General features: G+C 41.9%; 1 protein-coding gene across 2 annotated transcripts in view; it reads left to right on the top strand.

Moving 5' to 3' along the window:
* Positions 1-27,750, top strand: part of DOCK1 (dedicator of cytokinesis 1) — a 319,394-nt gene that overhangs the window by 224,019 nt on the left and 67,625 nt on the right. For both annotated transcript variants that reach the window (XM_055799656.1, XM_055799645.1), the window contains exons 30-34: positions 6,971-7,049; positions 7,717-7,817; positions 11,388-11,446; positions 17,593-17,741; positions 27,582-27,667. In XM_055799656.1, coding sequence (XP_055655631.1) covers positions 6,971-7,049; positions 7,717-7,817; positions 11,388-11,446; positions 17,593-17,741; positions 27,582-27,667 — 474 coding nt within the window. The remainder of the gene's footprint in view (positions 1-6,970; positions 7,050-7,716; positions 7,818-11,387; positions 11,447-17,592; positions 17,742-27,581; positions 27,668-27,750) is intronic.

Here is a 27,750-nt window from a genome sequence, read left to right as displayed (position 1 = left end):
TTTTGACTTTCATTTGACTTGTACAATATACATGGATGAAATTACTACATATTCTCTGTGTTCCAAGGATATTGGACAATCACCAGACTGCATGCAATGCCAATAGGGGACTGGTTATAGAAGCATATTAGAATACCAGGTTTATTTCGTTTTTAAACTGAAAAGTTGTTTAAAACTTCACTGTACTTTGCAACGCTGAGACGCTGAGAAAGAATTTGAAGGTATTTGAAGTGATTGCTGTTTAAAAGAAAGCTTTGCTGTTCATGCTTTAGTGAGCATTTGTTCAGGTTTGGGTTTTGCGTTGGGATTTCAAGGTCTAGGTCTGTTGTTTCATACACAGTCTGACAAGATAAGAGTCGTCTGTCTCATATATGCCCAGTAAATTTGTCTCCCAGAGAAGCAAAAGCTCAAACATGGAAAGCATGATGATGTGCAGGAAGGCTGATCAGCTGTAGTAAAGCATTCATTATCCTTCCATCTAAATTAACTGTAATGACATCATAATAGTGCCTTTTACAACCTCACTCCAAATTCCCCTTTTTTAATTGAATTATCAGCTAAACCTGAATTATTTTAAGTTGTATCTGTATATTCTTGTTTAGATAATTATTCTATCATTAAGAAAGTAATTCGTTCGTTCTTTCATTCTTCTATTTTGAAGTGCTCTTAAAGAAAAATACTGGGGAGTACATTTTTAGCTTGTATTGTTTCATATTTTCCTGTCATAAGTATTTTACATAAGTGCTTACAGTGTAAATCTGAATCCCTAGGTACTTGAGCTAACTAAATAATATACAACATGGAATATGCTGTAAGAATGTTTCTAGTGTTGGAATTTTCTCTCTAGATTATTTCTCCAGAAAAATCTTTTTGCAGAGGCAGTTTGATTTGTGTGTGTGCATTAACCAGTGAGGGAGGTGTGTTGCAGCATCATGTGGCTTCCAGCTTTCCTCCTTTAGCTTTCGCAAGTACTTTCCAACAGTGTGAGAAGCTGACTGGAAGAAAATGGGACACAGAATATTTTTAAACATGAGTGAACAAGCAAATCGGGGCATTTGACTAATCACAAGAGAAAACGGAGGAAGAAGAAATGACTGTACCTGAGAATAAGGGGAAAAAAAAAAAAAAAAGTTGTTTGGTGCAGTGGGTACTGTTGTTGTATGTTGGATCCCTTTGCCCCTTCTTCATTTACTGTTGCCTGTATGTTGATATGTGTTCACAGTCTCCTGGTTTCAGTGGTGTGTTTGTAGGAACAAAGGGCCTCTGCAGAGGGAACACTACAGAATGGAACCATTAATATTGGTGCTGTTTGGTGGAGCAATCGCTAAGCATGCACCTGCAAACCCCTTAACCCCTGTGGGCCTAGTGGAAGTGATTAATCATCAATAACGGTAAAAAATAGCCAGAACTGGGTATTTGCAATGGAAGTTAGTTCATGGAATGCAAATGAAATTAGCGCTCACAGCCCAGAGAGCCCCCTGTGCCCTGGGCTGCATCCCCAGCAGCGTGGCCAGCAGGGCAGGGGAGGGGATTCTGCCCCTCTGCTCCGCTCCCGTGAGACCCCCCTGCAGCGCTGCGACCAGCTCTGGGGCTCCCAGCATGAGAAGGACACGGACCTGTTGGAGCGAGCCCAGAGGAGGCCACGGAGGTGGTCAGGGGGCTGGAGCCCCTCTGCCATGGAGCCGGGCTGGGAGAGCTGGGGCTGCTCAGCCTGGGGAGGAGAAGGCTCCGGGGAGACCTTAGAGCAGCTCCCAGCACCTACAGGGGCCGGCAAGAAGCTGGAGAGGGGCTTTGTACGTGGGCACGTGGTGACAGGCCAAGGGGGAATGGCCTTAAGCTGAGAGAGGGGAGATGCAGATGAGCTGTGAGGCAGAAATTGTTCCCCGTGAGGGCGGCGAGGCGCTGGCCCAGGCTGCCCAGAGCAGCTGTGGGTGCCCCATCCCTGGCAGGGCTCAAGGCCAGGCTGGATGGGGCTGGGAGCAGCCTGGGCTGGGGGGAGGGGGCCCTGCCCGGGGCACGGGGTGGGACTGGGTGGGCTTTGAGGTCCCTTCCAACCCAAACCATCCTATGATTCTGTGGCTTCAATCAGCAGCATATTAATTGGTGCATTTACTCTGGATTGAGAGCTGTAAATGGAGGGAAATTACTGAAGAAGTCAGTACTAATCTGCCCCTTGACCTAAGGCAGGATAAGGTGAATGGTCCAGATCACTACTTGTTTAGAGATACTTGCTTAACCTGGTTTTTTGCAGCTTTTTTTTTTTTTTTTTTTTAAATCTCTGCTTTGAATGGCTGGAGAGCATTGCAAAGTATTTCTTTCTTCATGTCTAACCTGTGCCATGGTTTTTTGCATGTCCTGTCCTCTTGCTTCTCTCTGCCATATTTTTGTGTCACTCTTGAGGCATGGTGACTTCAAATGAACAGTATTCCAGCTGAAGCCTTGCCAGGGCCAAGTAGATGAGAAGAAAGAATCCATGTCCCACAGTGGACCGTTATCCTAATGCAGCTCTGACGGAGCATTGTGCATCATGGAGGCACTTTGATGCTCAACTGTTTTACTGCCCACCCTCTGGCTAACACACTTTTGCAGCCTTGCACTGTGTTCATGCAATTTGTTACTCCTTCAGGCTTCTGATGGACTGATAAAGGTGTCTTATCAGGTAATACATAAACAGGGATAAAATGCCAAGAAATCCTGATGTTGGTGTAAGACCTCGCTGCCATAGAAGTTATCTAAAGGCACAATAAGAGGACAGTCCCTACTCCAAAGAACCTAACTACAACAGAAAGCTGCTGATATGTGATATGTGATATGCTGATGTGTGAAAGTGGTGCTGATGGCGAGCCGAGCCGTCCCCAGCACCACTCATTCCCAGCTGCTCAGCACACATAAACCTCATCTGTCCAGGGTGTTAATTTTGTGGTTTGGAAGATGCTTATGCCCTTTAGCAACAGTCGTTCTTCCTTCCACGTATCCTGAAGTAACTTCCTTCTGTAATCATATTCTTTTTATTCCAATCACATCATAGGAAATGTTAATTTCCTTCTTTTAATTGGGTTGATAAAGTCTTTTGTCTAACAAATCTTCCCAATATGTTAGCGTTAGATTTTGTTGCTGTGTGTGACATTCTCGGTATTGCAGCTCAGTACATCGTGATCGGTTCCAGTCTCTGAAGTTCTCTCTTTTTCAAGGTTTAACTTTTGTGGCTCTTCCTGACACAGATAATGTATTCTTTTGTTAATTGAAACTGAACTTCAAGACAAGCGCTTCTTTTTATGCACATGCAACTGGAAGCTAATCTTCATTATTAATTACAGCAAGATAAGTTATGCCACTGCGGATTGATGTTCTCCATCTGAGCACAGGAGATAGTTTTGATTACTTGCCTGTTGGCCCAGTGATGCCCAAGTACACCTTCCTCCTTACGTGTGTTGGCAGCAGCCAGCGCATTCTTCACTACAGACTGATGCATTTGGTTTAATTCTGCCTGTTCTGAAGAGCACGTTTCCCTCTATTTTTTCAATTTCCCTTAACTTTGACAGCGAAGTTCCTGCAGTTTCGTCAGAACCTGCTTTGGAGGAGGGAGAGGATCAAACTAACACCTGGAGTAAATCATAAATTTTTTCTGCTTCCTTTTCTGAACGTTATTTGAGCATAAACCTGAGCTGTTTTTGTGTTCATGAGCTGCAGCAGACTTCACAGGTGAAAACATACCATTTCGTAGATCATAGCCAAGAATTCAAGCACATTTTTTTTTTCTATCCAAAGGATCTCCTCAGGGTAGTAATCTTTCTGGCTGATTAACCATACGACTGTAATACCGAAGTGGTGAAGCGATGCCAGCCTAACCATCTTACTTCTGCGCTGTAGCCCCGTGTCGTTTCTTCTGATTCTTTTTCTCCAAACGGCAGCTCGTTCCCAGGATGGGGTTTGAACACTCTAGGCAGAAACACCTTTCTTCTCAGCTGACACCTCCTCTCACTCTTGCGTGGGTATGTAAGCGATTACAAGGCGGTCAGGAGTACATGGAGTGGAAGTCAGTAATCTCAGCCTGATAGAAAACTACATTTATCTAAATCCAGCCTTTCCTTGCTGGGCCCCGTAAAAATAAAGTTTTACACCAAGGTGAAGAAGTAGTAGTGTGATGAATCCCTCTACTCTTGCTGTCCCAGTATGCTATACAACTTACTACTTCTTACTGCCAATATTTTAATATATATTCTTTAAAACTGACTTAATCAGATAAAAGTCATCATAGTTTTGCTGTTTTCTCTTGGCACTGGAGGTACTAGACAATGCTAGAAAGTGCTGTGAGCTTAGCCATCACAGGGTCGTTGTAGTGACTTCGGTTGTGCTGGGAGGCTGTAGCAGTTTACATTGCTTGCTGATTAATCCACTTCATAACTTCCTTTTTCCTCGGTTAAATCTGGATTTTTCAGGATGGATGTTATTCTTACTGCACTCTGCCAGCCACATTTGGCTTTGCAGTACCGTGATCACAAAGTCATATTCTGACTGTCCCCCGTGTTGTAGTAAAGGGACTGTCAATATTTCCCGCAATCCTTCCAGTACTGGTCGAAACAGGCACAAAATCCTCATTGGTTTACATTTGATTTGCAACTGAAGATATACTGTTATAATAATATCGTTGTTCTGTTGACTTCCACTGGGAAAGAACAGGCTTTCTTCACTGACATACGTTAGGAAGTGTTTTATCCAGTAACAGAAGGTTTGAGTGTATCATCAGATTCAATCAAAATTAAAACAGGGTTTGAATAATTAAAAAATCAATACTTAAATCTCTGCATCTCTGCTTTTGATGTTCTTCTGTAGAAAGTTGGGAGCAATCCCTACCTTGCCAGCGCAGCCTGATTGCAGGGGTAGCACATGGTCTGTGAGAGGATGGTGGTGTTTAATTACAACTGCAGTTTAACAGATGTGTTGTGCTGTGGTCCTTTTGCAGTTGCAATCTACTGTAGATTCCGCATTATTTGTTCGTTATTGGTATTCACTAGAATTAATATAGGGGAAAAAAATTGCGAGCTACAATTTAAAGAAAAATAATGGTATATAAAGTAATGAGATTGTTCCAAAGCTTAATTAGATGGAGTAGATTGAATACATTACAGTGATGTCTTGAGGCAACATAATTAAATTGTAGGCATAATCCTCCCTGTATTGGAACTGATTTTATCTTCGTAAAGCAAGGCGCATTAGATGGCCCTTCCTACTATGTTAAATTACTCATTCTTCTAGGAAGACTTATGAATCTCATAGTATTATCAGACTTTAAAACCACAAAACAAACCAGGGTATAAGTCTACATATCAAACTGTTGATAGCCTGGTTATAGGGATAACTTCAGTTTCAATCTTAGTATATGCTGCAGCTCAGTAATTGAGTCATAGATTTAAAATACATATATATGCAGTGTATTATTGTGTATGCTGAATTAATCTCATTTATAATATCTCTTAATGAAGTTCTTTCCAAATACATACACTGACAGGGATCCTGGTGAATGATGCACAGAAGTGGTGCTCCTGAAGTGCACCTCTGCGTAGGCTGGATGCAAGTGGAAAGATGCCTATTACATCTTGGCTATATAGAGAAATATTGTAAAATGTATGACTGTGTGTATCCCTGCATATATGTATTTTAATTTTTGTACATACTCATTTATATTTGATATATTTTTTCGTCTTTAAAATTTTCACATTTTTTTTTATAAATCTATTTTTTGTTTTCGCATTTTGGATAATATTCCTTCTTCTCCGTTACACACTACTGTGGGGGCGATCTGGCTTTATAGAACAGATAAATCCCAGTGACGTCGAAATTTTTGCCTTACTTGATTAATTTAGTGTACCTAAATAATCTGCCTCAGCATCCTGATGCCAGTATATTATCTGGAGGCTTCGTTTCTCTTGTGTTACCAAACATTTAGCTAAATACTGATTTTTTTTCAGGAGAGATCACTAGTGTCTTAAATTCAGTAAAAGACCTTTCTAACTGCCTCTTCTGGTTTGTTTTCAATAATTCTGGTATGTGTTTGCCGGCCTGCAGAAAGATTAACTTTGTTATTTGCATTCGATAGTGAACTCTCTTTTTAAAGATTGGTGTCGGGGGCGGGGGGGGAGCAGTACGTGTCATGAGTGATCTTTATCCTTGCAGGTACTTTCAGGAGACTTAAATCTCTACCACAGTCTGCTCGAAAGACAAGCTCATTTGTCTGGGCATTAGCTGGCAGTTTCATAGCAGAAAGTTAAAGTTTTCAAGAGGAATCTAATGTTTATTTTGAAAATGGAGATTAGGGTACCAAAGAATAATATGTTTACTTTTCAGCAGCATGAATATGTAGTGACCTACTTATAGTATACCATTTGGTTTTATTTTTAAAGCTTGTCAAGACAACTCCTATTGCAATTTAAAAAAGCATTCTCTTTTGGAAGGCAACAAACTACACTGTGTACTAAATCAGCATTTTAGAAGTAGAACAGTGAACAGTGTTTTGAAGATTGTCCTTCAACAGCATTTTGATGTGCTAGTGTGCCAGAAGTAGAAAAGCGCTTGCCTCGTGTGTTTAAAAACATGTTTTAAACTGCAGCCAGTTGCAGGTCTAGGTTAGATTCAACACTACGATGCTGTAACTTTAAAAGTACATCTAAGTTTTTTTCTACTAAACTGAATTTTTAATGATCTCTTGATTATCATGAGATATTTTAAAGACAAGTGATTTTATCCGAAGCATTCCTTGTGTTGCTGCATATGCTAATTTACTTGATTAATTTTGAGAACATTTGCATATAATTCTGTATACTTAACAGTGGTGAGATCACACTTCTTTTCAAGTAACAGCTACAAATTTCACTTTCCAGACAGACTCAGATTTTTGTCTAATTGGGAAGCCAAATGTACAAAGGTACCACAGAAGAGTGTGTAATTATGTAATTTTCTCCTGATCTTTCAGAGTCTTCCTGCGAGCAATTAATCAGTATGCAGATATGCTAAACAAAAAATTTCTTGATCAAGCCAACTTTGAGTTACAGGTAAGAAAAAACCATCGGTGTCTTGGGGACTAATGTTAATGTTATAATGAATTTCTGCCCTAAGTAAGCGTGTAATTTTGGAGTTATGTACATGTCGTCATGAACCCCAGGTAACCAGTTCACCCAGTTAAATAATGGCAGGCTCAGCAGATATGTACAACCCGTTCATGTCTTGTGGGTCTTGTTTTAGAAGAGCACTGAGTCTTGCTCAGAGCATCTTAGAAAACTCCTGCTTTAGTTCAGGAACAGCAAAAAGAGGTGTCCTTAAAGCAGCAGATGCTTTAGCAGAATTATTGCCTGAAATGCAGCGCCTGAGACGCGGCGTCTGAGTGCCCTGCTGTGGGAAGCACGCCGGCTTAGGTCGCTTGTTCAGAATTTGGGGGGTTTTTTTCCCCTCATATTTATGTCTTCACATTTAATTTTGCTTGGATCGTCAAAACACAATTGATTAGGATTTGTAGATGGGAAAAGTTTCATGGAAACATAAACACAACGAGGAGATGTACTAAGAATATATCAAGAAACACCGTCTCTGTGGTGTCTGTTATTTTTCTCCTTTAAATATTTACGTGCATAATTTAGATACATCTAAGTTGTTTTGTAGATGTGCAGAAAAACATTTCAGAGAATTAATGGTATCTATTCTTGTCATTTTGGGGGCTTTCAGCTTTGGAACAACTACTTCCACCTGGCTGTTGCTTTTCTCACCCAAGAGTCTTTACAACTGGAGAATTTTTCAAGTGCTAAAAGAGCAAAAATACTTAACAAGTAAGTCCTATTCATCATCTAAATCATGGACAAGAACTCAAGGTCTATTAACATAATTTTAGTTTAATTTCTTAGCTAAATCCATTCAAATTGAGATGCAATCATGGTATAATGAAAGGTTGGTTTTAAAAACATGAATCAAGTATTGCATGTGTTTCTACCCTTGAATCAAGATCTAAATTACAGGATTCATTACTGATGAAGACAGTATTTTATACTGCAGGATGTTCATAAAGTCAAGACTTTTCAGAAGTATTAACATATTATAAAGCTGAATTTTTAAATCACTTTAGCTTTGTGCTTATTCTAATCTCATTTTACGTGCACTCTTTATTGCTTAATCCCTTACGGCCTTTTAGACTGAATTTTTGTAACTACAGCCATTTTCACCATGATATCCCTGAAGAATGGGTTTGTATAACTGCAGCCTTGTACGCTTGCCTGGTTAAAAGGGATTACATTGCCTACCTCTGAACAGGGAGCTTGAACGACCCGATTGCCGTTCTGAATCCCACAGCAAACGAAAGCTGTCAAAAAAAAAAAAAAAAAAAAAAAAAGAAAGGCTGGAAATAAGACTGGAGCCTGAATAGTTTGTTTAATGTATGTATTTCTCTTAAATTTCACTGGTGTCCCAATGCAGTGGACTTTATCATTCATTAACTAAACGCTGAGGACTGAAAAAAGCCAGTTACATGTTTTCAAACACGGTGCGTGGATTCTCTTTCTTTGGCATAACATTTGTGAAGAGCACCTGCAAGAGCAGCTTGCTGCCACCGTCAGTCGGGTTATTGCAGGTAATGCACAGAACGGGCGCGTTCCAAAGCTGCGATTCCTTGAACGGGTACAGCTCAGACTCCTCGAGTGTGCAATGTGGCGTTATCTATATGCAGAAAGAAGATGCATTTTTGTATCACTTTGGCTTCCAAATGTAGGCCTTTTTGAATATTATTATGATGAGAGAGATGGGAAGAGTTTATTGCTGCTGCAGTGACATGGGATTTTAAAGGCTTTTTTGCTGTAACTGCATGGGCTGCAGGCTTTGACCAGAACAGACAGGCTGCTGCATGCCATCTTTTTATTTTTTTCTTCTTTTTTTGGCAGCTAAGTTTTGCCCTTCAAACTCAACCACTCCGTCCTGAGTTTTGAGGTGCAGCCTTTGGAAGCTGCACTTTACCTGAGCCTTGAAACAGAATTTTTGAGCACTGTGTGATCTAGTAGACCTACCCATAACTCATGGAGCTTCCTTGATGAAACAGGAATATTTACAAGTTCAGTAGAAAAACGTTGTCGAGCAGACCCCAGCTTTTTGCACTTGTATGGTAAATACTATAAATAACATTTTATAGTTACAATTTGTAAAAGGAAAGCAAGATGGTTTGGTAGAGCCAGGTAAATTTCATTCCATTAGATTCAGAATTTGTAGAACAAAGTGGTTTTGTACAAGATGGGACCAATGATGGAAATTCTCTTTTGTAATTAAGAGTGTAAAGGATATTTGCAAAAGGCAAAGCGCTGCCATCACTCAGCAAGCAGAGGGATGGGAGCCGAGGCCGCTGGCCAACTCCCTTTCTCGCTCTGTCCGACGTGGGTGTGCAGCTACCTGAGCCTCCTAGTTCAGATCAGACTCCTGACCCGAACAAAAATCCAGCAGCTGAGCTAGAACTGGACTGGAAATTCTTGTACAAGACATTTCTGGACTGATATTCCCTCTCTGTAAGGATGGGAGCCTTAAACGGCAATTTCCTTCAAGTGATTTTTGTATCAAACTGCGCGTTGTATCTTGCTGAAGAAATTGACAAAATCAACAGACATTTCTCACTGCTGATACAAGTAAATAGATTAAGTAATTTTGAGTGGTTACTTAATGATGTTTGCTAAATTGTAAATCTCTGTTTATAATGATTTTACAAGTTGTTATTTTCAGTTTAATCACGTTTTGGAGATGAAAAGCAAGACCATAAATTCTTCAAGATGCAATAAATGCATAGTCAGGAAGCACTAACTTTTATTGCTATGTGAAACCACTACCACTTCTGTGCCAAAGGGATATAATTAATCAGTTAATTCAGTATCACACTCACCCATCTTTTAAAGGATGTATTTCAATTAATATGTCAAATATTTAATAATTAAAATTTAATTATTGTAATTTGTAGTTTTTGCTAAACATTGCATTTAAGCATTAGATAATAACAGATTCTTAATGATGCAGAAGAATCTCTTTAATCCGTATTAATGGCAGGGTATCTCCCTATTATCCCACAGAAATCCCACAAGTTGCCAGATGTTACCATTTTGCTCATCTTGTTATTTAAGTAATGATCTTTAACAGACAAATATTCTGTGTAGCAAATACATTCTTGGAGCTCATTATGGTTCTGATCCCATCATTAATGAAGGCAACAGGATGTTTTCCATTCATTAAGCTTTCCTGGCATTAGCGTGGAGAAGGTGTGGAATATCAGTATCACCCTTGGCCAGGAGATGCGAGGTGCTGGTGGCCCTGGCTGGGCAGCAGGGCAGGGGCAGCAGGTGGGCTGCAGGGTGGGCTCCTGCCTCCTTCGCTGCCTGGGACCGCTCCTCTTGGCCTGGCCCGGGCAGGGCACAAAATCCCATCGGCACATAGAAACCTTCTCTTCCTGACGCTGCGCGTTGTAGGGAACAGAGACAGTGGGTTGTTTGACATTGATAATGTGCAGCTGAGATCCTGCAGCAAAGAGGTAAATAATTTGAGGGAGCATGAGAAGAAACACGGATGAGACAGAAGCAAAGGAGGCATGTGGTCTCACCTCTGGAAGAGAAGGAGGCAGTGTGAACAGCGGCTGGGTGCGTGGACAGCAGTTTGACCAATAATAAAGCTTTTAGCAGCGCGTGTACAGAGTATAAACTTATAAAAGCTGTAACTGACCAACAATAAAGGTCTTTGCTTCACCATCCTTGCAAAGTCCATGCCTCGTACGCCACAGCACGTGAAGGCGCAAGATGTCACAAGATGTTCCTCGCTGGATTTTATGTGACGGTGCTATTGCTCAGAGGGTGGATAAAAATAAAATACAGCCTTAAGCAGTGAAGCTCTCTGTTACCCTTCCTCTGGCCATTACCATCTGAAAAACAGAAGGTGTCACAAGAGATGTCTGTAGCCACCCAGAGGGTGGTTAGGTAATCTGAAAATGTGGCATCGGTTTTGCACAGGGGAGTGTTTTGTGTGTGCTCTCCCTTTGGTGAATATGGCTGCAGAAATTGGAATTTGGGGTCTTTTGAGGGAGAGCAAGTACCACCAGGTGAGGAAGAGGAGGTGCTGGCTGTGTGGCTGAGGCGCTCAGCCTATCTCACTCCTTTGTGAACAGAACATTCTGCAAAGTTCCGTGTCTCCATGGGCACTGCTGAGCTGCCGAGGGAGGCTGGGTGATCTTATGACTGTGGGCTAAATTTGGGGAACCTGTTCCATAATTCTGAATATTTCTGAATGCTGATCAGATATTGAAATTAGATGTTTCAGCTTATTGGTATTAGATTTTGTAATTTTTTTATATATATTTTTTTAATGCTGGTTTTGTTTTCCTTTTTAAGGTACGGCGATATGAGAAGGCAGATTGGATTTGAAATCAGGGACATGTGGTATAATCTGGGTAAGTAGGCTGAGCACCCAGTGCTTAACGCTTTCACTCGGTGTTTGTATAAACAGAGATGAAATGAACTCACTTTCTCTGGAAATCATGGTTGGCTTCCAGAAGGCATGTAAAAAGCAGGTGATTTAAGAAATAAAGCTGCCTCTGCATATATTTTGCTGTCTGAGAAGACACATAACTGTAGTTAACGTTTATATGTCTTCTGGTTTTCCGTGGTATTTCAACATCATGATGCATAAAAGGAAACAGTTCTGGTGATACCTGTTGAATGGTGGTTTTCACCTTAAAATATACATATAAACACACACATATACGTGGGTACCCTAACTGGGACTGTGGCAAAATGAACGCATCCACGGGTTGGTTATCAGTAGCTTAGCCTGGAAATTCTGCTTTAAATCTGAATTTCAGTCTGGTTTGGCTGCATCAGAGTGACTCAGGAAGATCAGTAAAGAACGGGAACTTGGGCGTCCCTGGAGTTCAGAGGTACATTAGGTATATCTGACTAGCTCAAGCCTGTGCCGTTCTCTGCGTGTAACAGCTACATGGGGATTGAATTTCATGAGAAACTGAGTATTTACTGTGACCGGAGTGTACTCATCTGCCAGATTTAATTTTCCTGGGCTTAACAGCGAGACACTTTAGCTTTTCTGAGTTTTATCAAAAGTTCCTTAAATTATCGGAAATAAATGTGTTTGCCACTTATATCTCTAGCTGAACTGTTGTTGCTGAAACTTGGAAAAAAAAATCCGCATGTGTAAGAAAAGGGAATGCAGGGGCTCATAAGTGTTTGAGTTTGCATCCGCTCAGCTGGAATGATGAGAAAAGGCCTCTGAGAGCAGCCGAGTTCAGTTTTTATTAGAAGCATCTTTCATGAATTATGTGTCTGGAGAAGAGATTAAAGCACAGTACACACCTGATATGTGCCTTGATAGACAGATAATAAAATCAGTATCGTGCCTGATGCTGGGTCATCCAGCTCAGCACACTGGCTGCCTATTTGTAGTAATTTGCCAAATCCTACCCTGTTCCAGGCTTGCAGCCCTGTGTTCATCTGTTACCGTTACTAATTTCTCCAGCATCTTTACATTCTTAAACTTTTCCCAGAATTTACTGGACTAGAAGTAGAAAAGTTTGCATACATATTTCTGCATGTGGCTGTTTGTACGTCAGGTTATTTTATTCTGGCTGAGGACTGTGGCATGTATTGTGCTTTTAACTATGGCTGCTGACACTGGCTGCTCTTGGACAACTTATTTAGTTGCTGTAGGGCTCCGTTTTTCACCATTAACAGGGAGATGATAATAATTTCCCCTGGAGTTTTGTGAATCGATCGGCGTGAGGGGTGGTGTTTTCTTCAATATTTCTTTCTCTGCTGCCATGAAAGCCTTTTATTTTAATGGAGTTTTTATACACCAAGATTATCCAGGTAGGTGACTCCGTGACCTCCTCTAGCTCTAATGCCTGTGATTCTGTAAGAGGCTGGGATCATGAATGTCAAAATCTTACATTTTGAGTGAGTCAGTAAATTGCTGCTCTTCCCAACAAAAGCTGCAAGAGAAAGGTAAATCGGAGGCAGGACCCCAATCCAAGGGGGCCTTTGTACTGCTCCTAATGAGCAGCTTGCTTTTTCTCATCTTCTTTGTAATACAGATAGTCCATGCTGATCATGTTCAGCTTCTGGCTCTTCACCAATCTCTTGTATGTCGCAGCATCAATTAAGAAAGAATTCTGACTTACTACTGCAGGGGAATTGATAGGGGGTACTTGGCACTTTTATCTTAGAAGTTGCACTACATCAGTCAAATTATTAATGTATATGTTCAGAAACAAAATCAGAAGTGAAAAGCTATAACTCTTGAATATGCTTGAGCGTATAACTTTTATGACTATGCCACTGTGCCTAAGATATGATGGAACCAAACAACCCTGACTTTTGATTTATGTATTAAAGGGTATGGATAAGCCTCAAAAATTAATACTTTGTCTCATCAGTTTTTCTTCATAACCGTGATTAACATATAATGCCTGCCGAGTTAAAACTCCCCAGTCGGGAGCAAGACAGTCCTCTAGCTGGAATGCACATTTAAGAGTGTAATTTATTTTCTGAAATCAAATAGTAAAATACAAATTCTCAAAGTTCTTTTTCTTGCCTATGTGTTTCTGCTGCAGTAGTGGCTGCAATGTTCATGTCTCCCTACCTTTGTGGGGGGGGCAGGCAATGGGGCATGCATAGTAGAAAGCACTGGCTAACTGTGTGCACACACTTTAAATACGTGTAATTTAGGAATAAGATTTTTGGTTTAAACAGCAAACCATGTACAAGAGATCCAGCTTGTCAGATTTTCTGTTGAAATCCTATTTGTAGCTGTCCTGTTTGATACCCTGCTAGATTTGATCATGAAGGCTTTAGATGTGAGTGCTGCGATGCAGCAGCAACGAGGGTGACTCCGAGGAGCCCAGTCCCAGCGTGCAGAGCCCCCGCTGTGTTGCCTTTCCAAAAGCATCATCAGGCTGTTATTTTCTTACCTGCTCCAAAACCAGTGTATTAGTCTTTACAGGCTTTTCTCCTTCCATATCACAACCTGAACTTTAAAATAACCTATTACTTTGAGTCACTGTGTGGTTGGAACCGGGACTCCTTAGACCTTGGTGAGACAGCAAGTACCAAAGAAGCATAAGACGAGCCGTGGCCTGTCTTGAAAATGTAGGAGCTCAAAAACCATGTGCTTAAAAGCGTTATGTGATGCAATTTATCACATACAAAACACAGTTTGACAGTAGGTCACATTAAAGAAACTGTAATGATATTTAAAATAATAATTGTGGTAAAGTTGGTCAAGGAAAGCCAGCTCAGAAAACATTGCTTTTGATGTTGGCATCTGAACCAGCTAGAGGGAGATGGAAAAGTCAGATTCCTGAAGCTGAAGGGAAATGGTTGCTGCTGCTGTCCTGCAGCGAGCTGCCCACCTTCCCTCCAAGTGCTTGACGTCAGAAAAAGGTGTCTTGACAGAGATGTTAATGCCATTGGAGGGAAAGCCAGGGTTAAAAATAGACTTGAACTTTGAGCATTATATAAATAGAATTATATATAAATAGAAGTCATTACAGACAATGCTTTCTGAATTAGTCATGCATGTTCAGAGCTGACCAAGTGAGAGGTGAGACTGCTGGCAAAATATTCAAGGTGTTTTGTGACCCAGATTTAAATTAGAAGAACGTGGGAAATGAAGATCACATGTTATCCAATAAAGAGAGCACCTTGGGTTTGGTTTGTGTAATGAGGTCTGTTCCTGGTGCGTGAGCAATCCATAGGGGCACATCTCACACAAGGCAGACGCCACTGTAAGGGGAAGGTTTTGCATGTTCCAAAAGGGGACTTTTTTTTTTTCCATTCAGTTCTTAAAGCAGCTGCACAATTTGGTTTTCGGGAAAGAATCCTCAATTTTCTTCCAGACTTGTCACATTTGAAGTCTCTGTGTAGGAGTTCCTACACTCCCGGGGAAGACAAAAGAAAAAAAAGGCAAATTCATTGTTGGGTTGTTGATCAGAAAGTGCTGCCTGTGGCAGGCAGCTGGGAGGGATGCTCTGGCATGCCAGGGGGAGAGCGTGTCCTTTCGTGTTTCACTCTCACACTTTCTTTTGTGGCACGACATGACATCGCCCTGGATGCCATCATTATAGCAAACACGTGCGTCATGATCACGTCACCGATGTGTGTTGAAGCATCAGAAGGGTCACGCCGGGCCCTCAGCCCTCTCCTGTATCACCCAGCTGGGGGACCAACCCTTTGTCCGTGTTACTCCTCACACCTGCTTGATGAAGAAAACCAGCCAAGGGGGCCTCATGTTTTAATCTGTGCTGCCCTGCCTTCCCCTGCTCGCTGCCGGCCCCTGCTCCTGCCTGCCCGGTGCGGGGATGGCACTGGGCGACCAGCTGTGCTGCGGGGCCAGTGCTTTGCATCCCGAGCCGGCAGCGCCCGCTGTGCCATCCCAGCACCTCCTTCCCCTTGTCCTTCTCCGCAGCCGAGGTGTGTAAACTGGTGGGAGCCACCCACAGACACTCCAGGCGGTGGGAAGAGCTGGGTGGGTTTCAAACAGCAGATGGGAGATTTTTTCACAGTACAATATATAACTTATTTTCATACTTTCTGCTAATAACTCACGTTCCTATTCACACACCCACCCCAAGTCCTTCTAAATTCCATACTCAACAAATCTCTCTCTGCTCTTTGATTTAAAAATTCTGTGGAGCACCACTAGTAAATGCCACCAGCCCGTGAAGGGCAGGAGGTGGAGGGCCCGGGCACAGCTTCGTGGGCGGCGGGGCTGGGTGCTGCAGGGTTGGGGGCAAGTCCTGCCCCCGCCGTGGGCTCCCGTTCCCCTCGGTGGGGGTGCTGGTGGGAGCCCTGGGAGGTGAGGTCTGTGTCTCTCCATGCCTTTGTCCTTGGATCAGCTGGTCAGTGACTCCCTTTTTGAGCAAGAAGTTTCTATGCCCCCGGAGAACAGGAAAGGGGAGCAAAACTTTTTTGAAAAAGCCTTTTGTGAATATGCCGGTTTGCATGTCCAAAGTCCAAAAGATGATAGTTACTTTTCTGAAAGCATCCCTGTGCTTGAAGCAATGGAAGAACCCACCATGGCACACGGAGAACTTAATGACATTGAATTTATGCTTGACGAATAACTTTTGTCACTATTATTTGTTTTCTGAAATATCAACACTGACACTTTTCAGGCATAATACAAGAAAACTGTCACCTGAGAGGCCGAATGTAATAATACTTGCAAGAAAGACAGAGGCAAGCTTTACGCCTCTCACTTGATATTCCTCCCCAACAACCAGTGCTGCAGCATCATACAAAGCAGCAGTTTTACTTTAGTATTAATTTGCCTTAATAGGATTGCTAATGCTAATAGGATTCTGAAGTTTGCCAAATCAAGTAACTTAAATTATATCTGCTAAAAATGTAGCGTGTTTTGTTAGTAAAGGATTTCTTCTTGATTATGTTTGTTGAAATTTATGTTAGTTCTGGTCAAAAGTAAAACTACTAATTAAAGACTTGCACTGTTACTGCCATATTGGTGTAGTGCAGTGGAATATAAATGAGTTAAATTCTGTTTCTGTCCTGTACCGCTGTCAGCTTCAATGGGACATAAGTCTTAAAATGGAGGAAACTGAGGGCTCCTTAAATTAACTCGGCTCTGAAGAAGCCTGGTCCAAACCACAGCAGCAGATGCATAAGCAGTGTAGGAGCCTGATTGTATCCATCCTTCAACTCTGTCTTTGTGAGAAACATCACCAGCTGTGTAGCGAGGTTCGAATGAATCTCAGCCTGTTGCTGAGAGGGGGATTTATTTGCATTTTCTACATTTCTGCTATTGAGTCCTCTGCCCAGAGCGCCCTGGTGCAGTGCTACACCAGCATCTTTCCATGGAGCTGTTCAACAGACCGTTTGCAGAACATACGATCTGCATTTTCTGCACTTCAGCTAATCACATTGAACAGGACCTAGACTTTTTTAACTAGTCCAATATTTATTAGGTGCCATGTTGGTGTTAAGGTTTAACTCCTCTTCCACCGGCGGAGAGCACAGCAGGGAGGGTTGGCAGAGGTGCAGTGTTCTCTCGGGAAGATGAATGTGAAATACAGTTTGCCAGTCAGATGAGCTCTCGAAGAAAGAAGCCGTAGTGTCAGCTCGGGATGATGGCTGGAGGCTGTGTAGGTATGCACTCGTGGTGACGCTTTGACAGACTGATGCAGGGAACATTTTGCATGCCGCAGAAGATACAGAAGTCTAAATAAGTTAACACAAGTGATGCACTTTTTAGCCTCCTTCCCTGCCAGCTGTAAGTTGTAGTTAACAAAAACCCTTGAAACTTAATATGAGCGTGTAAATATGGGTTCTTCGTGGATAATGTGGCAAGTTCCAGTTTGACTGCCGATTCAACAACTCTTGTCAATTTGTGTTTATATATACCACATACTTCGCCTTTTGTGGCATGAGTAATGTGATTCAGTAGAGTCACATCTTGAAAATTACTTACTTATGCAATATGAGGGGTTTTTTATACAGTTTTTATAACAATTATCTTCTACCAAAGTCAGTTGCTGTTGTTTAACTCTGAAATGCATCTTTTCTCTTAAAGGTCAGCATAAAATCAAGTTCATCCCAGAAATGGTGGGACCTATCTTAGAAATGACGCTTATCCCTGAAACTGAACTTCGGAAAGCCACTATCCCAATCTTCTTTGATATGATGCAGTGTGAATTTCATTCTACTAGGAGCTTCCAGATGGTAAGCAGTAAGCTGCAGATATTTAAAGTTTGTAAGAAAGATTTAATTGATAAAACATAAGAATTGTGTTGTTTCTTATTTTTCTAAGGAATAATACAATTATGGATGTGTTTATTTTCTGTGACTCCTGATGGCTGTAGAGCTTTCATTGGTCAGTTTTAAATTCTTACTGAAGGAAGAATTTGCATGAAGCAAATGAAACCTTTCGTTATGAGATGAAAGGAGAGCAAAGACAGATGTCTTCAGTTTTCGCTGTGACTCAGAAAAGGATTCTGCTTCTGAGTTAAATTGGACATAAAGCCTGACAATCTGGCAAAAGAAACTATAACCTATAAGAATTTATCATCTCTAGTGTCTTACAATTTTGATACTCTTTACCTTTTTATGAAGAGGAAAAAAAGCTATCCAGTCAGTGTCAGTGTTTCTTCATGCTGTACCAGCACTGCAAAATCTAAAATACTGACATAGCATTTCTATTCTATTTTATTTTAACGTGCTGAGGAAAGTCATTGAATAAGCACATATGATCTTATGCTGATAGCATTGACTATTGAGAGACAAGTGGAGTGAAAGGAAGTTTCCTGATGTCATTTATTTGACCTTCTTTCCCTGGAAACTTTGCCTTATGGATTGAGCATGAGACTAGTTAGCCCAGGTAGCATTACGGTGTAAGCCAATATAGCTCCTTTAATCCATGAAATTTCTGTCGGTTCAGGATATAACCATGTGAATTTTGCCATAAAGTTTGACGCATGTCGTTTACTTTTCCCCCCCATTATATTGTCAGTTTTCTTGCCGGGATGAGAAGTCTCACCTTTTTCCATACCTCTTTGTGAACTGTTATAACCAGCTCTTTATAAATTTTTATCCAGAGTAAATGAATATCTGCGTGGAGAGACTTAAGCAAGGGAAATGACATCAGCTTTATTACTTTGATTTGTTTTGTGCTGGATGGTGTGTGGAGAGGTTGTGAACTGTATTTTGGATCCATCCAATTACTGCATAATCAGTCTTATGTTTGACTCCAGTGATACTGTAAAGATTGAAATGCTCACAGGGATGCCATTTAAAGTTTCCTGTCAGATGCTGTCTTTTGTTGCTTGTCATTTTTTATTTGTACAATTATATGGATCATGAAAAATTTGAGGGTAACTTTATAGCTAAATTTACGACCCTATATTTTCTTGACAGAAGGAAACCAGCTTTGTGTAGAAGAGCTGGGTGATTTTAATGAACGAATGGCTTAAATATTTCACACAAATTCTTTCTGCCTTTTGAGAAGAAAAATGCCTCATGCTTAAGTCAGAGGTGTCTTGGATTGTAGGTACTCGACATATATTTCTTATGTCAGTATAGCTTCTTTCTTTATGGACATAGCATTGATATGACAGATATAGAGGCAGTAAACCTTTTCTCAGTGCATTTGGAGTGCACAGTTGTGTCTATCGGGGTATAATCAATCTGTCCATTTACAGTGTTGCAGATAATGTAGTTATAGACTTTGCTGAGTATCTCAGATTGGTCTTTGGGGAATGAAGATCACAGCTTGTAAAAAGCAGAGAATTATAGAGCGAGTCTAGGTTGGATGTGACCTATGGAAGTAATTGGGTCCAAACTGGGCCTTAGATTGGGTTATCTGGGGCCATCTGAAGCTCAGTATTTATTATTTCCAGTGAGGGAGGTTTCAGCACTTCTGTGAGTGACCTATTCCAGTGTTTAAGACTTCTCTTCTTACATCAAGGCAGAATTTCCCTGAATCAACTTGTCCCTGTTGCTGCTTGTGTTGTCACTGTGTACCCTTGTAAGTTGAGTCACTCCATCTCCTCTATAACCATCTTTTAGCTATTGGAAGGCTTGAGTCTGCTTTTCTCTAGGCTGAACAAACACAATTCCTTCCACCATTCTTCGGGCCAGGTTCTCCAATACTCTGCTCATCTTGGTGGCCCTCCACTAGACCATCTCTGATTTGTCAATGGTGCTCTTGAGCTGGGGGAGCCAAAGCTGGACACAGTATTCCAGCCATGGCCCAACAAGTGGAATAATCCTGTTGACCCTCTAGCTGTACTCTTGCTGGTCAAGGACACATTTTGCCTCCATTGAAGGGACATGCTGCTGCTTCATGTTCAGCTTGCTGTGCGCCAGCTACTTTACAGCAGAGCATCTTGAACTGCTACTTGCAACTATGCCATCCCAGACTCAGGACTTTTAAGTTCCTTTTCCTTAAATATTATGCAATTTCTTCTTGGGTGACTTTCAGACTGTCAGAGTCATTAAACCACCATCCCTTGAGATCAGGAATTTAGCCTGATTTTCCACCAATCTCATAGTCTGTCTATCCAGTCTGTATCTTACCAACTTGTCAACAAGTATGCTCTGGGAGACTGTACCAAACACATTGCTGAGATCGAGAAAACCACAGCTCTTCATCCACTGTTCAGATAGATTCATCATCACAGAAGGCAGCCAGGTTGGTCAGCTGTGATTTACCCTGGCTTTTCCCAGTCACCTCCTCGCCCTTTGTCTACCTGGGAATAGCTTCCATGAGGGCTTGCTCCGTGGTTTCCTCAGGAACTGAAGTTGGCCTGCCTGGCCTGTAGCTTCCCGGCTCGTCTTTTTTGTCCCTTTTGTGTTTAAGTGGTAGAAATAGATAGAAAATAATTTAAGTATTACCAGTGCCTGGGCAAGCTTTCTTACTTCATGTGTTGGTGTGATGTACTGCGTTATGTCATCTATATGCCACTACCAGTTATCATTGTCCAGCATTGCTTTCCCAGAGAGCTTCAAAATTGAATGGTTGGCTGCTGTTAAACTAATCTGCCAGAAATCCAATTATCTAACCTTATTAGTCACATCAACAAGGGTTTAGATTGGCTCCACTTCTCCAGCAGATGTATAAACCTCATGATGTGTGGGGGAGGAATTTAAATTTTTTGCAGAATACCAATGCTGTGATGGCTTGTGTTATAAACAGAAGCTTTCCCCGTGGTGGTCTTAATTTCAGTATGAATTGGTTTGCCTGGTAAAACCAGTAACAGACAGAATGGCTTCTTTTGGTTTTTTTTTTTTTAATTTATTTTCCCAGTGTATATAGCCTTGAGAAAACCCAAAAGATAAATTCCTCTCATTTTTACCGAACTAAATTAAAGGTCAATTGAATTAAAAGCTGGTGTTGCCCATTTTTGTCCTCTCCCTCTTAAAGTGCTTTGAAGCCTATATAAGGCTTCAAAGTAGCCTGTACCTCAAAGCATGAATCTGATACTGAGGTCAGGGAGGGACTGAAGCTTCCCTGTAGAAGAAGATGCCTCCTTCTCCGCTCTGCTTTTTTTCCCTTTGCCTGTTTTACTAGCAAACCCTCCAGATCAAAGGGAATATGTCAGAGCCGCAGGAGCGATGAAAGAGAATTGGTTTGATTGTTCAAGGCCTGGTCAGGTGAATGTGATGGATCCCACGGTGACAGCAGGAGAGAAGGTTCATCATGAAACAATCAGTCAGATGAAATGTGGAATTTGGAGCATAAAAAGCCCTGACCTCCTCGTTTTGCTGCCTGTTCCTCCCAGCTAGCACTTGCTCTGGCTCCGTTTCCTATGACCGCTCCTGTCTGTTTGCCTACCCAAAGCTTTTAACTTACCTGTCCTGGCCCCGTGTCATTCTGATGTAAAGTTTTGCTTGTTTTGAGTTGAACCCATTCGTAGAGAGGTACCAGTGCAGGAACTGGTACAGCACAGTGCGCGGGAGGCGGGAGGAGGCAGGGTTAGGTGTTGGGTAGGTTCTCTCTAGCTTAAGGCACCGCATCATAACACAATTTATTTTAACAGATCTGGTACAAATTAATTAGTAGGAGTAGCTTACTCCAGGAGCCAAAAAACCCTATTAACGAACTAAGGTAAGGGATTCAGTTATAAACACTGCCCCAGCCTGTCTTCCCCAACATAATTACATACCTGGTCAAGTAGGAAGGCAGGAAGGATGCTTATCCTTCAAAGCAAAATCTGGGAGGTGTGCCCCCTACTCTGCAGTATGAGCAAGAAGACGTTAGAAGTGCCATATGTCTATAGTTTTCAGACTGAACTGCATTACTAAGGAGAATCATCAGTGTCTGGTGGTGTTAGCATCAGCAATATAAGCACACAAGCTCCAGCATGTGTTCTTACCCTGGCAGAGTAAGGAGTTGTGTAGAAGTAATAATCTGATGAAAAAGCCCCAAAAATGCAACAACACATCTGTCCTATTTTCTGCAAATTGGACTGACACTTGGCATAATGGAACCATAGCCGAAAAGATATAGACATGCATAAGCAATGAATGTATAATACAGAATCATATGGAAATGCATAATAAATGAATGCATAGTGCAAAATCATATAGAAATGCATAATAAATGAATGCATAATGTTTATGATTACTAAAATAAAACCATGGCTGCAGCTAAAGTTCCTCTAGCCAGAATTCTGTTGTGAAGAGAATTCAATGAGTAAAGACCAGAAGAGATAAAGAGGAAACCCTTTTAATTAATTTCTAACAATTAACAATAAATCTCAGTATCATCAAGCTGGTCATACTGGCTTTTTTATTTGCAGTGTAATTTCATGTTGGTTAGTAATGAATTTCAAAGTGATATAATTCTCCTTAACAAGAAGTACCAAGTTTATCTGAATCTTGACTTTTAGAACCTATAAATCCTTATTAAGTCTTTTTGCCACTTCTGAGCCTGATGTTCACCTCCCGTTCCCCGTGCTGTAGGTTTGCAGGCAGTACGTAAGTTACTGACTTGCCCAAGTTTCTGTGATGCTGCAAATTCTCCTCTGTAATCCCACTGAATGTGCAAATTCAAATAAATCAGCCCCCAAAAAAGGATTAATTTTAATAAGTAACATTCTTAATTATCTGTGGTTGAAATTTGTACATGTGTAAATTTTTCTTGTTTTCTGGCCTTTTGGAGAATATCTGTGTTCCTCCCTCTTCCCATCTGAAGAGCAAGGGAGAAGGGTAATGCTCTAAGACTAGAGACCTCCAACATCACCCAATATTACATGGCCACCAGATCTGTTTGCCAACTAGAATGCTGTGGGAAAATAGGAAAGGGATGAGATGAAACTGTTGGGAATTACCATCAACTTTCATAGCAGCCTTTAAACAAAGTTTTATAGCACCTGTGTACCATTTCTGCATTAGGACTAATTTCTAGTGGTGTTGTCCATCATTTAAATTTTATATGGCAAATTCTTTATTATCCCATATCAAAACAAATTTATAGCAGCTTGGGGAATTGAAAGTTGTCTTCATCTACAGCTAGATTAAATTGTCGGTCAGTGCTACAAATACAGCCTGACCACACTTTAGGTAAACCTAAAACCAAAAGCGATTAGTTGAGCTGACACTTGAAGACGCTGGATAGCTTACATTGATTTATGTTCTCCAGATGGGAGTTTGTAACAGACAGGTGAAGTAGTGAATATACTCTTTGCTCTAGTTCAAACACACATTCTAAAGACAAGCTTAGATCTTGATCAACTGCAAGGAAACGTTGATAATAATTTCCTGTAATCTTCCTACCATTACCCCTCGAGCTTTCACTGTCAGCAGAAGGATATGACTCCAACTCACTGGTTGTGCCATATATACCCCTAAGCCTCCAGAAAGAGCCTCGGCAAACGTCGTTGGCTGTAATGTAAACATTGACAATTGGGCGCTACTTCATTTGGAAGTAAATTCCATCACAATAGTTGCAGGCATACTTTGTGCTATTCTATGCATTTAAAAAAAAAAAAAAAAAAAAAGAAGAAAAATAAAAGAAGAAAAGGGGAAAAGGGAAAATCGAGACTTTATCATCAGATGCCAGGGGAACTATCGTGGAGCATTGAGCTTGTGCAACTCCAGGGCCATGTTCGAAGACAACAGCTCCATAAACCTCAGCTTGTGTTGATGAAACGTTCTTCTGTGGAAAGACTGCAGAAGGAACTTTAACTATGTTAAATAACGTTTAGTCATCTAGCTTGCGTTGACAGCACCATATCGATTCCTTGAGAAGTATCAAGAATGATTGAAGACCAAAGATATTGTTAATACTCCTTAAAACCCCAGAAATGCCACAAGTCTAGTTCTGTTCAGCCCAAGAGGGCCGTTAGGGAGATGGCCCAACAAAGCCTAGATTTACAGAAATTTAAGTAAAATCGGTGTCAGGAAGATACTTAAGATCCTGTATGACAAATGTAATTGCTCTTCTTTGTCTCAGTAATCTCTTGCTAAAAAACACACCACCTAAAGGGCTCACACTGACAGCAAGTGTCATTTTTCACATTGGTATAGAAAGTCAATTTCTTTCTGTTCCCATTAGAGAGCATGAATTTTGTGAACTTCTCTGTTTCATCATTGTGTTGCTTCAGTGTTTTACTTGACATGTCCTTGTACTATGGGAACGTGTTTCAGCTTGTTTGTGCTTCCTAGAGGGGGTGGATTGCATTATTCTTCCTTTTGTCATTTTCCTGTCATTTTTGGATAAGGGATTCATTGTACTAAAAACTTTATTTCCCTTCGCTTTCCATTCAGTTCTTCACAAGGAAAGTAGTGAGTGGAACAGAGAGGCTGTGGACTCACCCAGCCATGGAGATGTTCAGTACTTGGCTAAGCAAGTCATGGATGGCCAGATCTAGTGTCGGCAGTAATCCTGCATCACTGGGGAGGCTGGACAAAATTACTTTTGAGGTCTCTTCCAGTCAGTGTTCCTGTGATTCTGGGGATCATTTGGGGAAGAGAAGAGCACCTTTTCAATTTTTTAATCAGAGTTTGGGGGTTTCATCTTTAAAACAGTCACAGAAAATAATAGAAATTGTTCTGAGATGGAATATCTCTTGGCTGATTTTATCGCTATGTGCACGATACAGCCTGTAGCTCGGCTTTCCTGACAGCTCGCAGGTCGATTGACTTGTGCATGTTGTTAGACAATAGCCTGAATTTGCTCTGAGCAGCAGGTGAGCAGTTATTATCAGTTTTCTGCTGTTACTATCACGATAGCTTGTAGTCACTGAGCTCAGAGCACAGATACTTCTTTTTTTCTCTTTGTAACACAGTTCTTCTAGGCTGCCAGGTGTGTAAAAATAAATTTCCCAACTCAAATGCAGAGGAAAAACTGTCTGGACTTGCACGTGAAGGTAGGAAATTACGCGAACGTTACTGCAGTTGGTGCTGACAAGAAGATGGAGATTTGGAAGGGAGACAAAGCAATGTCCTGGATCTGACTGTGGATTTTTGCATTACTGCTGTTGAGCCTGTTCAGATGCTCAGAGATTGAGTTGTCCTAACAAAGAGGAGTATTTTGGCATTGGCACAGTTTATCAAGCAAATCCTTCATACCAGTGTGTATTTCTCCCTCAAAAGGATTTTTCTTAGCAAAGCAGGAATTTCTCTGCAACCCACGGCCACATTTTGTACGCAGGTTCAACTTGGCCGGCGTGTGTTTGTTCACAGCTGTGGTGGGCTTCAGCAGAAGAGGTCCTTCCAGGAGAGCAGGCAGGTGCCTCCAGGTGTAGGGGTAGCCGAAATGCTTCTCCTCACCCTCACTTGCTGCAGGCTTTTCTCTTGTTCTGCCCAGGTTTACCTTGCCCCACGCACGCAGCAGCTATTTCAGGAGAAAAGGACTGTGGCACAACTAAGGGCATGTCTGTTTGGGCTTGGTAGAGGCGTTATGATAAACACTGTTGGCTGAGGTGGGACTCTGTGGGCAGAGCTTAAAATGCAACGTACCTTGGCAGAAGGAGGTTGGTGATGGACGTAGCTACTGTGCCTCCTCAAGGTGATGTAAATTAAGGTGGTGAAAAGCACCGTCTTAGAGTTTCATCATGACGTGAGTCTGCTGGCAAGGGTGATCTCGTACTCCTCACTGAAATTAATATGCCAGCAGAATTTCACTATGTGGACTAAAGAAACCCAGTTTCTCTTCCTAGCTAAACTACTCTGAGCCTCGCTGCTGGCTGGAGATAACCACTTGTCATCCCCAGCTCCCCCATGGGGCTGCCCGTGTAGAAAATCCCTGTCCCCCACCGTCCCCCCTGCCCCTTGGCCGCTGTGCTGAGCAGTGGTGCTGTGGCCAGGGCAGCAGCACGAGTGGGGTGGCCACGTGTGGCACGTGCTTGTGGTTCAGCCTGCCGTGGGTGGCACCGCAGCCGAGCTCAGCCACCCAGCCCTGGCCTCTGGGTGCTCTGGGATGGTGGTCCCATTGCCCCCGTGCCCGCTATCAGCCCTCGGCTGCTGGGCTGGCAGGGCTCTGTGCGGGGATGTTTGGTTTGGTTTTTTTCTTGGTACATAGATTTTGATTTTTGCCTTTCAGCAGAGATATCAGCTACATCTTTAGCACGTGACCTGTACTGCAGCGCTCTTTGAGGTTGTCCTTGTTGCCTCCCTGCAGTTGTCCGCGGTGAAAGCAAAGTAATTTTGCTTCCAGGCTTTCTGCAAAAGCCTGCCTTCCCCAGGTACAGAAGCCCCTCTGCCGATCGGGCACTGCCTGGCGGCTGTAACAGAGGAGCTAATGCCGTTGTCACTAATGTAGTGACATCGGTAACTTCCACCAATGAAAATAATTTATAAAAAAGTAAGAAATGCCATTATGTGACTGGTACAGCTTAAAGGTGGGGAAGGGGAAGGAAGGCTCGTGGCTTGAACAGAGCTTCGAGATGGAGTCCACAGGCTGCTGCTGTGGTCGTGGAAGTGTGTCCTCGGTCTGCAAGTATATCAAGCCGCAGACAGTCCATTCTTTTTTCATTTGTACATTATTCGCCGTTAATATTAACTGCAGAGGCAAAGTACATCTCTTGACATTTACAAAATGTTAGTACGCTCTGTTCTTGTGCAGGTGGCCCTTTGCTTCTCATTGGAATAGTTAGGGGTGGCTTAAGGAAGTCGCAGGGAAAAAACGTGAAGACAACTCTTCTGTCAATAAACTGCAGTCTAACGGGCTCCCGTTCCCCTGCCACAGGCTCCCTGCGCACCCAGGCTCTGCACCTGAGGTCTCTACAGCAGGTCGTGTCACTGATGGTGCAGATGCCTGTGCATATTTAACAAAGAGTTAGGAATTAGATGTCTAGACCAGTTTGTTGCATAGCAGCAGGCTCTGGAGCGAGCCTTCCTCCACTACCAGTTCGCATTCTTTCCTAACCTGGGCCCTAGGGAACATAGCAGCAAAAGGTACAGCCCTCTGTAATCGTTAAAAAGCCAGTGAATTACCCAGTTTACATTTAAAATATGATCTAATGCCCACCTAAGTTTACATTCTCTTATTGTTGCCCAAATCGAAGTATTACCCTTGTTTGAGACAGCTTTTTTCCCGTCTGCAGTGACTTTAACGGGTTTATCAAGTCTTGCCCCACTGTGATCAGTATCTGTAGGCTAAAAAGGGATGTCGGTGATGCTGGGGTGTGCATCTGCCTGAGTTGCCCAGCCTTAGTTGTTATATATCCTCACTCTTAGAGCTTTCAACAGGTTTGTATTTTACTTTTGTTGCTATTACCATTATTGCAGGGGGCATTCTGTGCCTGGCTTTGTGTTGTCTTTTTCCCTGCCCTCATTCTCGTCATTAATCTCCTTACTTGGTTTTCCATAATGCAAATATTTACACTTCATTTAACAACATGACCAATGATTTCCTCAACCAAAAAGTCCTTGTAGGGCAGGAGATCATTGTGAATAGTCTGATGTCAGAGAATGCAAACTCTTAAAGTCAACCAAGCTTTAAAATAGTGGCTAAGCACCTCACCAAGGTACCCAACCAATCTGTGAACCATTGAGGCTACAGCAATAAAGTGAAATATTTGCCATCTGATTATTTACGCTTGCTTTGTTTAATTATAGTTTGAAAATGAGATCATCACGAAACTGGATCATGAAGTGGAAGGAGGCAGAGGAGATGAACAGTACAAAGTGTTATTTGACAAAATGTAAGTGTTGATCAGCAGCAAGATTTATGTCACAGTAAAGTCAGGAGAGAGAGCAATTAGGCTACAAAGAACTTTGTAGCCCA

The sequence above is a fragment of the Falco peregrinus genome, chromosome 1 (assembly GCF_023634155.1).
Source record: "Falco peregrinus isolate bFalPer1 chromosome 1, bFalPer1.pri, whole genome shotgun sequence".
Classification (NCBI taxonomy): domain Eukaryota; kingdom Metazoa; phylum Chordata; class Aves; order Falconiformes; family Falconidae; genus Falco; species Falco peregrinus.
The sequence above is the reverse complement of the archived record's forward strand: the minus strand, read 5'-3'. Positions and strand labels throughout refer to the sequence as shown.